This window comes from Mus caroli, unplaced genomic scaffold (genome assembly GCF_978045245.1).
Source record: "Mus caroli unplaced genomic scaffold, Mus_caroli_1 scaffold_2, whole genome shotgun sequence".
NCBI classification, from domain to species: Eukaryota; Metazoa; Chordata; class Mammalia; order Rodentia; family Muridae; genus Mus; species Mus caroli.
In genome coordinates this window covers 118,908,292-118,925,571 of record NW_028227257.1, presented here as the reverse complement: position 1 = coordinate 118,925,571, position 17,280 = coordinate 118,908,292, and the positions used below count along the sequence as shown (strand labels likewise).

General features: G+C 38.2%; 1 protein-coding gene across 3 annotated transcripts in view; it reads left to right on the top strand.

Annotated features, from left to right (window-relative positions):
• Psmd14 (proteasome 26S subunit, non-ATPase 14) overlaps window positions 1-14,299 on the top strand; it is a 90,770-nt gene extending 76,471 nt beyond the window's left edge. For all 3 annotated transcript variants that reach the window (XM_021186006.3, XM_029470729.2, XM_085834851.1), the window contains exons 11-12: window positions 11,379-11,441; window positions 13,903-14,299. In XM_021186006.3, coding sequence (XP_021041665.1) covers window positions 11,379-11,441; window positions 13,903-14,001 — 162 coding nt within the window. In that variant the 3' untranslated portion in view covers window positions 14,002-14,299. The remainder of the gene's footprint in view (window positions 1-11,378; window positions 11,442-13,902) is intronic.
• The last annotated feature ends 2,981 nt before the right edge of the window (window positions 14,300-17,280 follow it).

Below are 17,280 nucleotides of genomic sequence, written 5' to 3'. Positions count from 1 at the left end.
AACTGCCTGTAGCTCCAGCTCTCATGACATACACATATCACTATACATACCGATATATAACAAAATAGTTCTTAGGCTGGCCGTGGTGGCACATTTAATACACTTTTACATTTTTTTATTTAATCAGTACTTACTGAAAATCTTCTGTGTGCCAAACACTGGGACAGGCTAAAACGTGAGACATAAAAGTCCCTATTGCTTACTTTCTGTAAAAGAACACAAACAGATAGCATAGTACATTGTAGCTAGTGCCATGGACAAGAGTGGTGACTTGGGAGACAATGGCTTTATATGGGGCCAGTAAAAATTTGTCTAATCAAAAAAATAATTTTTGCAATCTCCTAAAAATATTTATAATGCTCAAATATATGTGGGTTATTGGGCTGGAGAGTTGGCTCAGTCTGTAAAGGTCTGAGTTGCATCTGCAGCCCATGTAAAGAGCTTGCTGTGATGCCCAGTTGCTGACCAATATTCATAATTGCCAAAGCAGAATCCATGAGTATCCAGCAACAGGTGGATGTGTAGGGTTTTTCTCTCTGTCTCTGTGTCTCTGTGTCTCTGTGTGTGTATGTGTGTGTTCACAACACAATACTGTTTTTTCTTTAAGAAAAAAGAAATCCTTCCATTGTAACATGATGATCCTGGAAGACATGGTTAAATGGAATAAACTAGACACATAAAGACAAATCTTCACATGTGAAGTCCAGAAAGTCCAAACTCAAGAGTAAAAAATATAAAATCATGGCTTTTAGAGTCTTGAAGCTGGTGTTAGGAGAGGCTGGGAAAAAAGAAAAGACCTGGGATGTGCTTAGGAAGTGGTAAACGTGGCTAGAGTGCAAATGAGGAGGAGTAGAAGATAGTTACAGAGCTATTTCTGCTCCGAGGCACGATACACCTGGATCCTGACTTTAGGAACAGTAAGAGGAGATTTGAATGGGAGTTACACTGAGTGGCTGTGTTGTGTAGTGACAGTGGCAATGGAGGCATTGATAGGAAAAGAGGAAAATTGAGAAGTTCCTTCCTATTAAACTATTGATAGCAATAACGTTTTCAATGTAGGCAGAAAAAGATGGAATGAAGATATTGATTATTGTTTTTGTTTCCTAATTGATACTCAGACTAACAGGCCTACTGGCAGTGTCTGGTCCATGCTACTCTTCTGTCCCTCACCCCACTTGTGCCTTCCTGTGTCCCCTCTTCCACTTCTGTGTCACATGCTCTCTTGCCTCTCCCCGCCCACTTACAGTTTCCCTCCCAAGCTCGCTCTTCAGTTCTGTGATCTGTACCCAAAGACACCCACATACCAAAATTCAAAGCTACAGCTTTTAAACAATTTGAAATATTGAGAATTAATAGTAAAGTCTAAAACTCAAGATTTAGGAGGTGTAGTTAAGACTAATTATTGGAATTGTAATATTTCTGCCCTATCATTTAAAATAGTTAACCTTTTATTGTTTTAAAAAAAAAAGCTATAGCAAGTTGCTATTCAGTAGACTGTTGGAATGTTTTTTTTATTTCTCTGTAACACTACATTTAAGTAAATTTATATTTCCTTCTGCCAGAAAATAACCTATTTATGGTTACTGCTGCCCATCCATAGAAGTTTTTTTTTTCTTATATTACAGTTTTAAAAATCTCTGTAGTACTAAAAATCTTGTAAGGTTTGGTTAAAAATGAAAATAGTGTGTAAGCTGTGATATGAAGAGTCCAGATTTGGGAATGTAATTCCCTCTATGATTGAAAGAAATACGTTGAAGTTTTTATAGTAACACTTAAAATATACAAGGAAAGGCCCATGCTACCACAGTTCTTCATGGCATTCTTTTTTAATTGGCTGGCTTTTTAAGCTAAGGTAATTATTGTTAGATGCCAGTCAGGTCTTAAAGTAAAAGGAGTTTGAGGATAATTAAATTCTTATGCTCCAAGTTTTCAATCTCAAGTCTGAATTCCACACAGGAGTTCTGCTTGATTATTACTCATTGGTCTTTCTCATTACTGAGCTGTGACACCTGCAGCACTATGTTCCACGCCCCATCTCTACAGCCCAAAATGCTGCTGCTAGATTTGAAAACTGCTCATCTTTCATACATATTTGTAAATGAATGTATGGATCAAAAATGTATTGCAAAAGATCATTTTAAGAATAACACAGAAACAAAATTTTTCCTTTTAAGGCATATAGCACTGTAAATTTTGAGACCTGACACCTAGCTTGTCATGATGTATTGACTAAATTAATAACCTGAAAAATGAGATCTTTTTATATTTTATATAAATGGTAAATATTTTTGGTTTTCTATATTATATTTATTAGGTAAAAATTTTTGTGTTCATGTAATTAGAAAGAAAAACAAAAGAAGATATAAATATTTTCTGGCCAAATCAACATTATTTGAATATAATGTAATAGATTGTTTGCAATCACACAGAAATTCAAGAGAATAAAAAGATAATTTTCAGAACTGTTTAGTCAAGAATGATGTAGGTGGTTAAAAAGTTTTTAAAACAGGAAGACAAAAGAATTATGGAAAAAGGTATTAAACATGAGAAAGTTTCAGCTTTATTAAAGAAAAACCTATTAAGTAGACATAACTTTCAATATTAAAAGTTTATGAAACATACTGTCGGTGGGAGAGTAATCTGTAATATTTTACAGGTTGTATTTTATGTGTATGAGCATGTATGTATACAGGCATGCATGTATGTATGTGTGTGTATATGTATGTATGTATGTATGTATGTATGTATGTATGTGTGTGTGTATGTTTATCATGTGTTCCCCTGTTGCCCAGGGAGGCAAGAAAAGGATGTAAGTAGAGTTACAGAAAGTTGTGAACTGCCATGTGGGTGCGAGGAATTGAACAAGTCCTCTGGAAGAGTACTGAGCTTTTAACGGCTGAGCCAACTTTGCAGTCCCTTGAAAGTGATCTTTATTTTAAATATATGTTGTATATCACACTGTTTTGGTAATACTGTCATCTTCAGGATAGGAGACAGGAAACTGTGTGCTGTAAGGCCAGTTAGAACTTGAGAGTGATTATCTTTCTGCTCTATGTTCATTGTGTTGACAGACATCTTTTAAGTGATCTTAAGATGCAGTACAGTGGTGCTAAGCCATAGCCATTACATATACACATCTATTTATATATTTATATTTAAATAACTGGGAGGAAAGGAAAATCAAAGGGATGAATTCTTTTTAGGAGCCTTTGTAAATAGTCCAGCTAGCAAATCTGATTATCTTTTGTTGGCAGAACATGGCCAAATGAGCAAGTCCCTGGCTGCAAGAAAGTCTATATATATTTGTTTGTTTGTTTGTTTGGTTGGTTGGTTTTGTTTTTTTGAGACAGGGTTTCTCTGTATAGCCCTGGCTGTCCTGGAACTCACTTTGTAGACCAGGCTGACCTCGAACTCAGAAATCCACCTGCCTCTGCCTCCCGAGTGCTGGGATTAAAGGCGTGCGCCACCACCGCCCGGCGAAAGTCTATATATTGATGTCTTAGGAAAATCAGAGTTACGTTATAAAAGAGATGGATGTTGGCAATTTGAAGATACTACCACAAACTCCCTCCCTTCCTTTTTTTATTAGACAGTTTCTCTTTATAGAGCCCAGATGTCCTGGAAATCACCTGTGTAGACCAGGCTGGTCTTTGAACTCTTAAGAACTCCTCTTGCGCCAGGCGTGGTGGCACACGCCTTTAATCCCAGCACTTGGGAGGCAGAGGCAGGCGGATTTCTGAGTTCGAGGCCAGCCTGGTCTACAAAGTGAGTTCCAGGACAGCCAGGGCTACACAGAGAAACCCTGTCTCGAAAAACAAAACAAAACAAAAAAAGAACTCCTGTTGCTTCTGCCTAAGTCCTGGTATTAAAGACGGGTGCTACCCCACTGAGCTTACCAAAAAACTTTTAATTTTATAAAAGGTGAATTATAAGTTGCTGTTACTATCTACATATGAAAGTTATGTGTTTACGTACTCATGTGATCTTTGTTTTGTACCCCTTATTTACTGTTATTATGCTTTAAACTGGATTCCCTGTTAAGATTTTTTTTTTTTTTGCAAAAGATCTCTGTTGTTCCAGTTGTCTTGAATGTCATAGATTTGACTTTATTACTATTCATGATGCATCATTTAAAAGTAATGAGTTTCCTTTGCTTTAGTAGTTACAAATGCTACTACGAGTTTGGTGTAGTGGGGCACCCCTTTGGTCCTAGGACTTAGGAGGCAGAGGCAGGTAAATATCTATGGACAGCCAGGAATACACAGACAAACCCGTCCAAAACCAAAAAGCAAACACAAAAAAAACCTCAACAAACAAAACCAGATGTTAAACAAAAAAACAAACAAACAAAAAAAGCCGGGCGGTGGTGGCGCACGCCTTTAATCCCAGCACTCAGGAGGCAGAGACAGGCAGATTTCTGAGTTCGAGGCCAGCCTGGTCTACAAAGTGAGTTCCAGGACAGACAGGGCTACACAGAGAAACCCTGTCTCGAAAAAAAAAAAAAAAAAAAAAAAAAAAAAAAAAAAAACAAAACCAGATGTTGCTATGAATCCTAGATAGGACTTTGCTGGAGTCAGATTTTCATTGCTTATCTCTTCTGTGACTAGAAACAGGTGGTCACAGAAACATTTCCATATCTCTATGAATGACGTGTGGAATCGCTGGCATGTGCACACCTGAAATAACGGTCTTTCCATAATCAACATGGTTGTGTAGCCAGAGCAAAACAGAAAGAGAACAACATAATGAGTGCTATGTGTGATCTTAGCTAAAAGGCCAAGGTCATTCTGTTTTAAAAATTAAATGACATTTGTTTATAGGTGGGTTATGGATGCATGTGTTCTGTGACAGAGTTGTGGGACTCAGAGGGCAGCGCGTAGGGTTGGGGATTAAACTTAGGTTGTCAGGTTTGGCAGTGCCTTACCTGCTGAGCCATCTTACTGACTTTCTAATGCCATGCTTCTTTTTTTATTTTTGTAAGATTTATTTATTTTTTATTTTCTATGTATAGGTGTTTTTGTTTGTTTGTTTTGTTTTTTGTTTTGGTTTTGTTGCTTTTCCTCTCTTTTTTACATGTTGTTTATGTACCATGTGCATTCCTGATGCTGATGGAGTGAGTATAAACAAGGAAGTTAGATTCTTTGGAACTGAAGTTAATGAAGGGTTAAGAGCAGCTTGTGGATGCTGAGAATTGAACCTGAGTCCTCTGTAAAAGTCACAAGTGCTCTTAACCACTGAGCCTTCTCTTCAGCCTCACTAATGTTCCTTAGTTAAGAAACATTAGTTAAGAAACACATTTTTTTTGACACCAACTAATCAACAGTCCATTCAGCTATTCAAATCAATCCTTATTATTTTGCTTTTTTATATTTCCACTATCACTGCCTTAGTTCCCAGTTAGTCTTCATGTTTTTCTAGTCCCTCCCACTTAAATCTAGTTCTCACAGAGCCACATGGTCTTTCCATTATCAACATGGTTGTGTAACCAGAGAAAAATAGAAAGAGAACAACATGATGAGTGCTATGTGTGATCTTAACTAAAAGGCCAAGATCAGTCTATACTATGTGTATAGAATCAGTCTGTAGTGATCAATCTATAAAATGAATAGATATTGGTAAAGTATACTTGCTGAGACCAATTTCTAAAACAAAAAATTCTTTTAACAATAATACAAGGCAGCTCAAAAGTCAGCAATGACTTGAATAGTCATTTCTCCAAATGGCAGCAAGCACAGGAGCATCAGCCTTAGTCATTAGAGAGATGCACATCCCAGCCACAGTGAGAAGCCAGGGACAGGGGACTGGTTTGTAATGTTGATTTCTAGGAGGCAGGGCAAAGCAACTCTTATAAGATCTTCCCTATACGAAGAGAGTTCCAGGATATCCAGGGAATGGGCCACCAAAACCACCCATAGTGACACATGACTTCCCTCAGCCAAGATGATGAGAAACCTGTTACTGAGGATCTAAAGGAACTGGAACCTGACTACTACTACTACTGAAAAACAGGGCAACTGTAGCTGGCCTCATCATCTCCTTTCTGTCTTCTTTGTTTCTTCTCTGAGCATGACTATAATAAAGCACACCCAACCCACTGAATGACCAACAGCCACCCACGTCTGTCTCTTGATACCCTAGCTTTTCTATACCCTTTGAAAAGTTCCCAGAATCCAAATGTTGCATGATCACAAATACCTGCAGCTGATGCGATCACGCCTCTGGTAGAGCCTGAGGCAGATCAGAGTCAGCCGCTGCAGTCAGTCCCTACCCCCACACCTGGGATTAAATAAAACCATATTCTTACAATATTTCTGTGGTTTTTAAAAAGAAACCAATTTTTCAGAATTCTTACTATAGGTAACTGGTGTAGAAAACAGTTCAGCAATCTTCACAAAGTTAAAAAAATCTATGTAACTTCATGGCCTAATAATTATTCACTTATAAATTATACACAAAAGAAGCAAGACATGGATTCAAACAGAAATTGTACACAAATGGCCATCTGCCGCTATTCACAGTAGTAAAAGGTAGACATTAGTCAGTGTCTATCAGCAGATGAATGGTTAAATACATTGCGACATAAATAATGAACTATTACTTGGCTGCATCAAAAATAAAGGATTGATTGATTGATTCATGCTACAGTGTAGATGAACCTCTAAGGCATGGTAAATGAATCTGGTTCCAAAGACTGTGTTGTATGATGCTTGTCTGAGGTGTTCTGTGCCACAGACAGGTGCACTCCTGGTTACCAGGGACTCGGGTGAGAGCAGCATGCAGGAAGTAGCAGCCTGTAGGCTTATCTTTGGGATAGTGTAATGGGTTAGGAGATGGATGATAGTTGAATAGTGTAACAAATATACAAAATGTTTTCTACTTTTAAGTAGCTAATTTTGTGTTGAGTAAAATTTCCCTTATTTTTTTAAGATATAAATTGGTTCATGTCACTGCTTTGCTGTTTTTTGAAATGTGTGTGTATCTTACTGGCACGTGTATATACCTTGTGTATGTCTGGAGCCCATGGAGCCAGAAGAGAGCATCAAATTTCCCTGGAAATAGAGTTATCGATGGTTGTGAGCTACCATGTAGTTGCTGGGAACCAAACCCAGGTCTCCTGGAAGAGCAACCTGTACCCTTAACTGCTGAGGCTTCCCTCCAGATTCCACGCCTTTCCTTTTAAAAGCATTTGAAATTAGAATCTGTGCCGTTTACTGAAGGTCAGACCTGAACTGGCTCTTGCTTGCCTCTCTATAATCTATTTGTCTCAATACTAGATGGTTGGCCTGACTTACATTATTGTTGTTTTCTGGCCATCTGAAAAAGCCATACCTTTTCAGCAAACCTCCTTTCCTTCTGAGATAGGATCGAGCTATGTAGCCCCACACTAGGCTCCCGTCTGTTTCCCCTCCTTTCCCTCCCGGTGTTGGGATTATGGATATGTTCCTTTTTTTATTTTTTTAATTTTTTATGCTATTAAGCTCTCTGAGTTGAGCTATCACATCTCATTCTCTTTCTAGCCTAAGCAGTGGATACTCAGTAAATTTTTTGAATGAATAGCATACTTGTGTTTTCCTCCAATAATTATGAATGTATTAAACAACAAATTATCAGAAGTAACTCTCATTAGCTAATATTATTGTGAAGTGCCACCAAAATCTAAGGAACCGCCGTGCCCTCCCTCTGAGGGCACCTTCCCTGCTGCTAAGCTTCTGCTCGCCTAGTGTCAGCATTGCTGCTGGCTGGCTCCTCGTCCGATGCTGCCACCTGGTCATTGACCTTCCCTTAATCTTTACTTACCACTGCATACCTGTCCTTTCATGATACCTTTTGTTTTGCTGTGCTTTGCTTCCTACTACACAGTAATTTACACAAGTAAAGCCCAAGTGTGAGCTCCTTGAGAGACAGGCTTGAGAATTCCTTGGTAAAGATAATGTAAATTCACCAGGGAACTAGTGTCCAATTTATATGCAAAATGTTGATTGATGTTTGGTCAAGGTATTTTAAGAGTTCAATAAAGCAATATTTGTAAAAACATAAATGCTACTGGATATGGTAGCGCATGCCTTTAATCCCAGGAAAGGCAGGGGTGGGTGGGTTTCTATGAATTTAAGGATAGCCCAGTCTACATAGTGAGTTGTAGGACAGCAAGACCCTGTCTCAAAAACATACATACACACACACATAATACATACATACATACAAACATACATACATACACACACATAATACATACATACATACATACATACATACATGCATGCATACATGCACTGCTATCTAGTTGTGACTGTAGTCAAAAGTTTTGTTGTTCTTTATAGTCAAGTCTCTTCCTTAGAAAGTTTTGCAAATTGCTTCATGTTTGTTCATTTTGCTTTCCAAAATATACTTTGTAAAAAAAAGTATTTATTTAGACTTTCTGCTTCTGTAACCCATAGTGTTGTTTTTGTTCTATTTGCTATGAAAAATAAATTTAAAAATCACAACACAGGTAACCACTTAGCAGCTACACAGAGGTTGCTCCTGGTGAGAACCGTGCCTGCTCTTCAAGCAGCGCTTTGTCCTTTGTCTCAGTAGGATACATGCTCTACTGGGGATGTTGGAAAGCATGCACTTAAGTGGGATCTTAGCAGGTTGTGGAAAGAACAAGAATGTCAATAAGGAACAAAGAGCAGCCAAAGGGCTATTCAGAGGTAATATGTAGAAGAAGACATCGTAAGGGATGGGAGAGAAAGCAGGCGCTGGGGTAATTCATTGTACAGGTGTTCAGAAAACTAGAGTTGCTCTCTGGATATCTGAATGCTTGTGACATGGCAAGGGTTCAGACTATGGTAAAAGATAGATAATGATGACATTTGAGATATTGTTCATTTGAAAATTTGATCATTGGTAGAAAAAAAAGAGAATGATGTTAAAGTATTTATAAAAGTCTCTTTATAGAGGGTACATTTGAGGGGATTATGATCACATAACAGACCAAACTCCAAGAATTTCTTAGAACTGTGCAGACCGTGCGTGATGGGATAGCCATCTGGGGGTCTTTGTTGATAAACTGTTAGAAACGTTTCTAGTGTGAATAGCCACAAACATTTTCAGTGCTTTTTTGTTGGTTGAGTAAACCGAGGAGCACGGATGCAAAAGCAAATTTTGAAGCCAAATCACAGAAGTTGCCATAAACACAGAAGTTCCCTAGTGAGGACACTGCCTGTGCCTGAATTTCATTTGTTACTGCTGCTACCAGTTCTTAATTTTTCCTGGGGACTAGCCAGATTAGCACTGTGAGTGAAGAAAGACTGGTCTTGCCCAGATAGGAGATGAGATATAGGGAACTCAGGTAGGAGAAAGTACAGCGGTCTTGGATGCCATGACCTGGTCTGTCTACACTGGAAATGATGTGCTTACGTCTTCTGTCATGGGGGGTTGCAACCTTAGTGTATGCCTAAATCTACAGCTGCTCCTCATCTCCCAGATGGCATCCATGGCTGGGAGTACTTTTTACCATCTGCACTTCTCAAAGAGTTTGTGAACTCTCTTTTAATTATTGGGAATAGAAAAACTAATTGGTAAAGTGGTTAAATGTTGAACAAGATTTTTAAATTTTATCAGTGCTTTTTATATCCTCTTTATCCTTTCAAGCAATATTAAAAAGCTTTAGGTGCTTTTGACTTTCATCTTTGTGTATCTGCTCTCTCTGATTCTTGCATTTGATCCAAAATACTCTCTAATGATTATTTATATGTAGATTGGTATTTTGAGCCAAATTCCGAACCTCTTGCTTCCTTCCAGTACTGTAGTAAGTACTGTTGTCACTGTGTGTGTAGAACAGCTAACACTGAATGGGTATGGAGTACACACTTAGGAGAATTGTTCCATTCATCTAACATGTTTTCAAGTCAGCAAAATAGAGTGTCACAATTGTGAAAGTAATTTAGAAAGATAAACTATATTGCCTTTTGGTGCTTCTATTTTTGTAAGACATTGAAAAGTGGGAAAGCCATTTCCTCGTTAGAAAATACTTCCATAACTAGCAGACTAATAGAGTGACATCTGACTTCAAAAATGAACATATTCTCTGTCTGGGGAATTCTAGTTGGAGTGTTGGTGAGTTTTATTTTTCCTGCTTTCAGGTTTGAGTGTAATTCCTAATATGTTACAAATAAGCACCCTCCAGTAATCAGCAGACACAAGAGATATTCACCATCTTTTCTCTTTAGGCAGGTTCTACTGGCGAAAATTCTCTAGATAGTTTGTCCATTTATAAAATTAGACACTTGCCATCTTTGCTCATTTTCAAGTTCTCTGTTTACAAAACTATTAAGAAGGTGTGAAATACAGCCAAACTTCCCAGTTTATGGGAAATGTCTGATGACTGCATTTCCTACATGTTCATTGTTCACACATGAAGACATTTGGCAGCTGTGAGATTATTAAGTTTAGAGTGTCCAAATCGAATCCTCAGTGGGATTTACCCCCATTTAAACCATCTTTGTGCTAATGCTGTGGTAGCATTTTTTGAGGTTGGCGATCACTAAGTTTTCCTCATCTTCTGTTTATCAGATGCCATGAATAAATTGTAGACCACAAATTCACCAAATACAGGTTCTGTCTCGAGGCTGTAATATACCGGCACTGTTCACATGCAGACTTTTTAGGTTAGGATGCTTCGTGAAGAGCTCTGTGGTTATTGAGGGTGTACTGCTACCATTCAGGCCTAATTGTTCTCATTGTTGTGGAGTTTTATGAGAGAGCTTGGACTAGACATAAGAATTTGTGGATAACTCTAAAGTAGTAGAAATGGTTTTCATATTCTTTTGATTTGGTTTTTAATTTATGTAATTAACTTAATGCTAAAAACTTGAAACTCTTTATGATTACTTCATGTGGAATTGCGATTTTTTTTCTAAATGTATATTGTAGAGATTTAAAGATGTGTTGAGATTAACTTATAATGTATGTATTAGATCAAAACTCAGCAGCCCTTTTTGGTCCTTAATGATATTAAGTAGCTACTAGATAGACACAGACTACAGACATGAAGGAGAAATGGGAACTTGGAGAAGGAAGCTGTTGGGAGGTGGGAAGGAAGAGAGGGAATTAGGCAAAGAAGGATTCCTTGTGCTCCCATCTCCTCATCTCTCAGTGCCATGTAGTGAGCCAGTGCTTATTTTCTGCTATTGTTTAAGTGTTTCTAAATGGTGGTGATAAATAGTTTTCATTACCCTGAAGATTGCTCTTGATTGAAGCAAAATTACTTTTCCAACAAATTGTTTGAATAAAAAGTGTTCTGAATGAAAATTATGGTCACCTTGCTTTGGTGATTATTCTTCAGTGGGAAAAGTAAATTCAGAATTTGAAACTCTGTCCTTTGTGTTCATACACAGGCTGTGGAAGAAGAAGATAAGATGACACCTGAACAGCTGGCAATAAAGAACGTTGGCAAGCAGGTGAGGAGACTAATGGGTTAGACAGTCTCGTGCTGACATGCTCTTGTAACTATAGAACTATTTTAGGGATCATAATTCTTTCTTGTTTGTTTATATTACATTTCTTCTGTTATTTGAACATACTAAACTTTAATGGCTACTATATTTTACTTGATGTCAAATTCTCTTTGCTGCTTGTAGAGAATAAATCATGACTCTCTACCTATGACGGAATGTCCTCAGTGAAAACAGTATACTACAAACAAGTTAAAGGGACCTCGGGCCAGATCTAATTTTACTATAGTTGGGATAAAATAATAAGGATGTGGAAGATTTATTTATTTTTATTTAATAACCATTTTCTTTTTTATTTAATAACTGCATGTTTCACTAGGCAGGCGGTAGTACTCCTGCAGAGTTTCTTCATGTAGCCATATTTTATAGGTATATTTTTGTTACTGTGTAGCTGATTCCCTGAGAAAGTTTAGAATTCTATTGACTGCACTGTGGGAAAGAATTTAAATAGTGATTCTTTTGCTCTTCTAAGAAGAAATATATATTTAAGCCTGGTTATCAGAGGATGGGGGCACATACCCAGCAATTAAGAGAATCTACAGATTAATTAGACTGTTTTTCTAAAGAATGTTGATTACATTTTTCCCCATTTCATGGAACATGGTTATCATATTGCTGATGTTGGCAGAATCTTGATATTTCAGATGCAAGACACTAAGCTGTCTTTGCTTTCAGCCATCCTACCATATGCTCTGATCCCATCACATCTCACACGCTGTGTAGGTTTGGGCCAGGACCATTCTTGGATGGGAAATCTCTAAGAATCACCCAGCTGCCACAAGAAGTAATGTAGATAACTGATAAATGAGTTACCAATTCACTGTAAATCCAATTAATCCCACAGAGTAGTAGGGCAAAGGTCTCTCTCTATTGTATATTATAAAGAATGAGTACATTCTGAGTATTACAGTTTAAAAATGAGTGCCCTCAAAACAAAATAAAATAGTTCATCTTATTTTCCAGTCTGTGTGATATTAGTCTTGTTTTCATTTTCAACTACTTATTTTCATCTAATATGTTAGATTATCAGTTTGGAGCCTTACCCTTTCTAGAACTCACTAAATAAATTACTCTCTGGAGCTGTGGTTTCTAGTAATGTCTGTCTTCTTTAACAGCCCACAGGAAAATAAAAGGACTCAGTTAAAATTGAAACCGAAAATATATAATTTGATCTGGTTTAAAAATCAGAATTGCTAGGCAGCACTGGGCAAGCCTTTAATCCCAGCACTCGGGAGACAGAGGCAGTTGGATCTCTGAGGCCATTCTGGTCTACCTAGTGAGTTCCAAGATAGCCAAGGCTATTACACACACACACACAAACACACCTGTCTCAAACAAACAAAAGAGATAAAGCTCAGAGAGATCATCTTGCCTTTGTTTACCAGATGCTGGACTCACAGGACCACTGAGCCCATTTTACATGGGGGAAATAGCTCACTGGCCTGCTTTTCTTGGTCTTTCTTAGGACCTTCTCCTGGAATGTGTTAAGATTTAATTTCTAGATAATAGTAACGTAGTCTAGTCGCTGGGAATTGCTTGTAGAATGTGTTGTAAGAAACTGGTGTGTTGAAATTATGGATAAGAAAAGCAGACCCAAGACATAATCCAGGGAAGAAGACTTCGTAAAGTTACGGATCTTAGTTATTTTAAACACATGTAAGAAAATAATGCTTTAAAATAGTTTCTGATTCCATATATTTATCTTTTAAACTTTTGAATTTAGATGAAATACCTGATTTGTCCTTAAACTTAAGTAAACATTTTAATTTATTATTATAATGCAATTTTAAGTTCGATTTTTAACCTGTCTTATTTAAAATGGATTTGATCAGGTTTAAGAGTTGTGCCTGTGTAAGTTTCACTTATACAGTTTTCTAGAAGAGCTGAATGAAGCATTCTTAACATTTTAGAATTAGTCCAATTATACTTTAAAAGTTTTCATTTACATGACTTTTGATCCAAGAATATTTTTAAATCATTTTCTTGAAATAATAAGGTTATATGGAATTTATATTTATTTTTACAAAGATAAAAGTAAGAATTCATATTATTACCTTATTATTATTATGCCTTAAATAAAGCATCATCAGACATTAAAATATAATGATGACAGAATATTCTTACCATCTATGCATAAATGTGACTTCTTACAATCAGGATGAGTCTCACCTGTTCCCCTTTATGAAAACCTGTGCTACAGGCCTGTAGCTAGCATGGACTGCAGGTCAGACTTTCAGTGGGTAATTTTTTTTCTAGCTTAGCAAATTTAGAAACCACAAGAATGTAACAATGTGCTGGAAAAACTGAATGATAAAGTATGTGTAAATTTAGGCTTCATTACTAATTTAATCTGCTCTTGAAAATATCTTTTCTTTTTCTTCTTTTACATTTTTATTTTTCCTTTTAGGATCCCAAACGTCATTTGGAAGAACATGTGGATGTGCTTATGACTTCAAATATTGTCCAGTGTTTGGCAGCAATGTTGGATACCGTTGTATTTAAATAAAGCGACGTAGAGAGCTGTCAGTGGCGCTCTGAGTGTATCGTCCTTCTTTGTTCCCAATGCTCACAGTTAAGGGAACTGAAGGTGATCTGGTGACGTGTGAGACACCTGTGCCACCTCCCATCTCAGTTGTGCACTCGCTTCTGTTTATTTTGTCCGGGTTTTGCAGATTCCAAAGTTGTTCAGGAATACATCAAAGTGAACAAATTTTGTTAAGATCCCATTTACTATTTGAAAAAAATCAGTAGCACAAATATATTTTGATTGTTGCTTACAAAATAAAATACATTTACAATCCATGTCTCCCGAGGTCTTTTTGGCACTGGGTGGAAGTGACAGCGTAACATTGACAGCGCTTTGGAGATCTCACACAAAGCTATGTTTCTCTTTGCGTTTTGAAATCTAATAACACATAACACATCACTGTGATAACAAAACTTCACAAATTAATGATTGCCATTAGTGAGTGGCTTCCTCATTAGTGAGTAACCCAGATAAAATGCTGATTTTTTTTTTAAGCCTTTCTCTCAATCCAACATTATATATTCATATCTTAACATTACACTTTCAGGATTTCAGAAAACTACATTTGAAAGATAGGCAATTTTATTTTAAACTATCACAAATGAAGAGTATATTCTATGAACAGTTTCTAGTATAGTATATTCTATGAAGCTGTCTAGAAGTTGATTGCTGGAAAGACCACTAGATTTTCATGTAACTCAGTGGTAGAAGGTATATGTTTCCTTCAAAGGTAAATGGGGAGGAAAAGGCCTAGTAAATTGAATACCATGAGTTTAGAAACAGTAATTTCGTTTTCTTTCCTGAATTAAGTTTGAAGTACTCAGTGGTTGATACCATAGTACTGATAATTAGCAGTTACCATAGCTTCTCAAGTAAACAGATAACCCTACCCTCCTTGTTAATACTATTCAGAAACAACTTACTGAGCACTCCAAGCAGTATCTAACAGTATGGAGACAAATATTTAATTCTGGGTTGTGTCCTTGTAAACATATGGCCAAAGTATTTCTGATTCTTTGTTAAAGGAGGATTATTTTGGGTAACTTTGGATTTCACCTACTAGGATTCCATGAGTGCCATCGTACACCAGATACAGTCCTAATAAACAACTCCATCTATGCACTTAACCATCTGATGACATTGTCAGAAATTGGAGGTAGAATTGTTTACGTTTCCAATGTGTTTCAATGGATTTTTTTTTTCCCTTTTTCTGGTTGAATGAGATGCTGTGGGCACTTCCTGCTTGTCCTGTCTTAACTGTAGTGATACGTGTCTTGTTAACTGCACATTAAGTTGTCAGGATTGCACGTGATCTTTTAAAACTAAAGAAAAAGTAGAGGGTCGAATGTTCCCTTTGGACTATTTCACACTTATGGGAACCTTTTTTCCTTCCTCCCTCTCCTTCCTCCCTCCCTCCCTCCCTCCCTCCCTCCTGTCCTTTCTTTTTAAATACAGGGTTTTCACCGTTTATAATTAATGACAACTTTCACAGATATTGGAGGATTATTTAGAACTAGATTTTGTGTGTATGTGTGTGTGGTGTGTTTTAAATTGAGTATGTCCTTTTAAAAGAGAGAGATGTAAGTATTTCTAGGCCTGCGCTCAGTACTCAGGCTAAGTTAGATTTTGTGGCTATCAGGGCTTGCCTTGCACCTGGCTTGCTTGCTCTTAACCTGTGGGCTTCCTTGATTCTCTGGTACTACCACCTGCCCTCCTGTCTGCTTCATGTTGGAAATAGTATCAGCTTCAGAACCTTGACATAATCCCTCATACTAAAAATCATTTGTCTGTTTTTATATTTTTAAGTAATCAAAATCAGGTTGTTCTAATAGACACTCAATGAACACCTTGATCTAGTAACCACTTTATCAGCAGCCTGATATGAAGCACAAGCAGTGAGGAGTTGAAGCTGCAGATGTAACTACACACTATTCAAATGATCTCCCTGGAAGCTCTTATACACAGTCCAAGTCCCTCCCTAAACCTAAGCTTAACACGAAGTTGGTAGAGTCCTCATTTTCCTTGTGAATATACACCAATTTCAAGGCAAAGCCTGTATGTGAGGAACCACTAGGTTTTGGGGCTGATTATTGAAAATGGGTCACAGTGCTTATTCACCTCCAAATTTAAAAACCAAGAAATGTGCATTCCTTTTCTACCCTCCTTACACTTAGATGGGCAGTTTTCTATTCCTTGCGTTTTTAAGAAGCCAGATCTGAGTGTCCAGGATAGCAAAAGGCTTCCAAACCTCAGGTGGTCTGTCACCTTCATATATGTACTTGAGGCTTTGTGTCCTGTTCAAGGGGCAAGATGAGGTGAGAAGCAGGAGGGTGAGGAGAGGCACTTGGTGACAGGAGCCAATGTTATGCGCAGAGGACACAACCAGGTAAAATGGGACAAAAGTAGCAGCAAAGATTGAGGGGAACATCAAATGCCATCACACATATTCACCCCACCACCAACAACCTCGGTGCTCCAATGCTGCCTCAAAGGCTAAAATCCAGCTGGATAGGAATGAGATTTGCTTTCAAAGGGAAACCGGGTCTAACATTATTTTTCTCCCAGAAAATTGCTTCTACTTGATTCTGAGACATCTGATCATCAACCTGTCTGGCCTATGGCCACCAGTGCCAGGTCCTGCTCCTGTGCCCTGTGGGAGGCTGCAGCTGGTACCCTCTGCAGCCACAGGGCCCAGCCTCTGAGGGAGGTGGTGCAGTCTGTGCTCAGTGCTGGCTGCTGCAGACCAAACTCCAGCATATCTTGAATCTGTTAACTCTTTTCTGACCATACCCAAGTTTCACCCAGCTTTGAACTCTGCTGCACTGGCGGGGCTACTCAGACTGAAGGCTTGAAGGCAGAGGCACCATCTGGAGGAGATAGATTCCCAGACCCCGCCTGCCTGAGGCATGGGTGGAGTGTGAGCCTCTCGGTCCTGAGCCAGACAGGTCGCCTGGCACTCTCTTAGTCCCCCTGAGCTCGCCGCCTCTCGACCACCTCGCTGGCGGCCGAGCTGAGCTACGCCCGGGGTTGTCTCTGCTTTTCTGCACCTCTTGCCTTCAGGGTTGGCCATGCCTGGACACAAGCATGAGCTCTGGGTTTATAGATCTCAGGCTCTCTTGGCTCGAGGCCGACGGCTAGCCTCCTGTGAAGCAGATACTAGATCTTTTCTCTCTATACCTCAGAGTTGCTTGGGGCCTCGTGTTACTTGTGCCAAAATCTCTTTACATCGATTCTTTTCGCTAATCCTCTTTTAAAAAT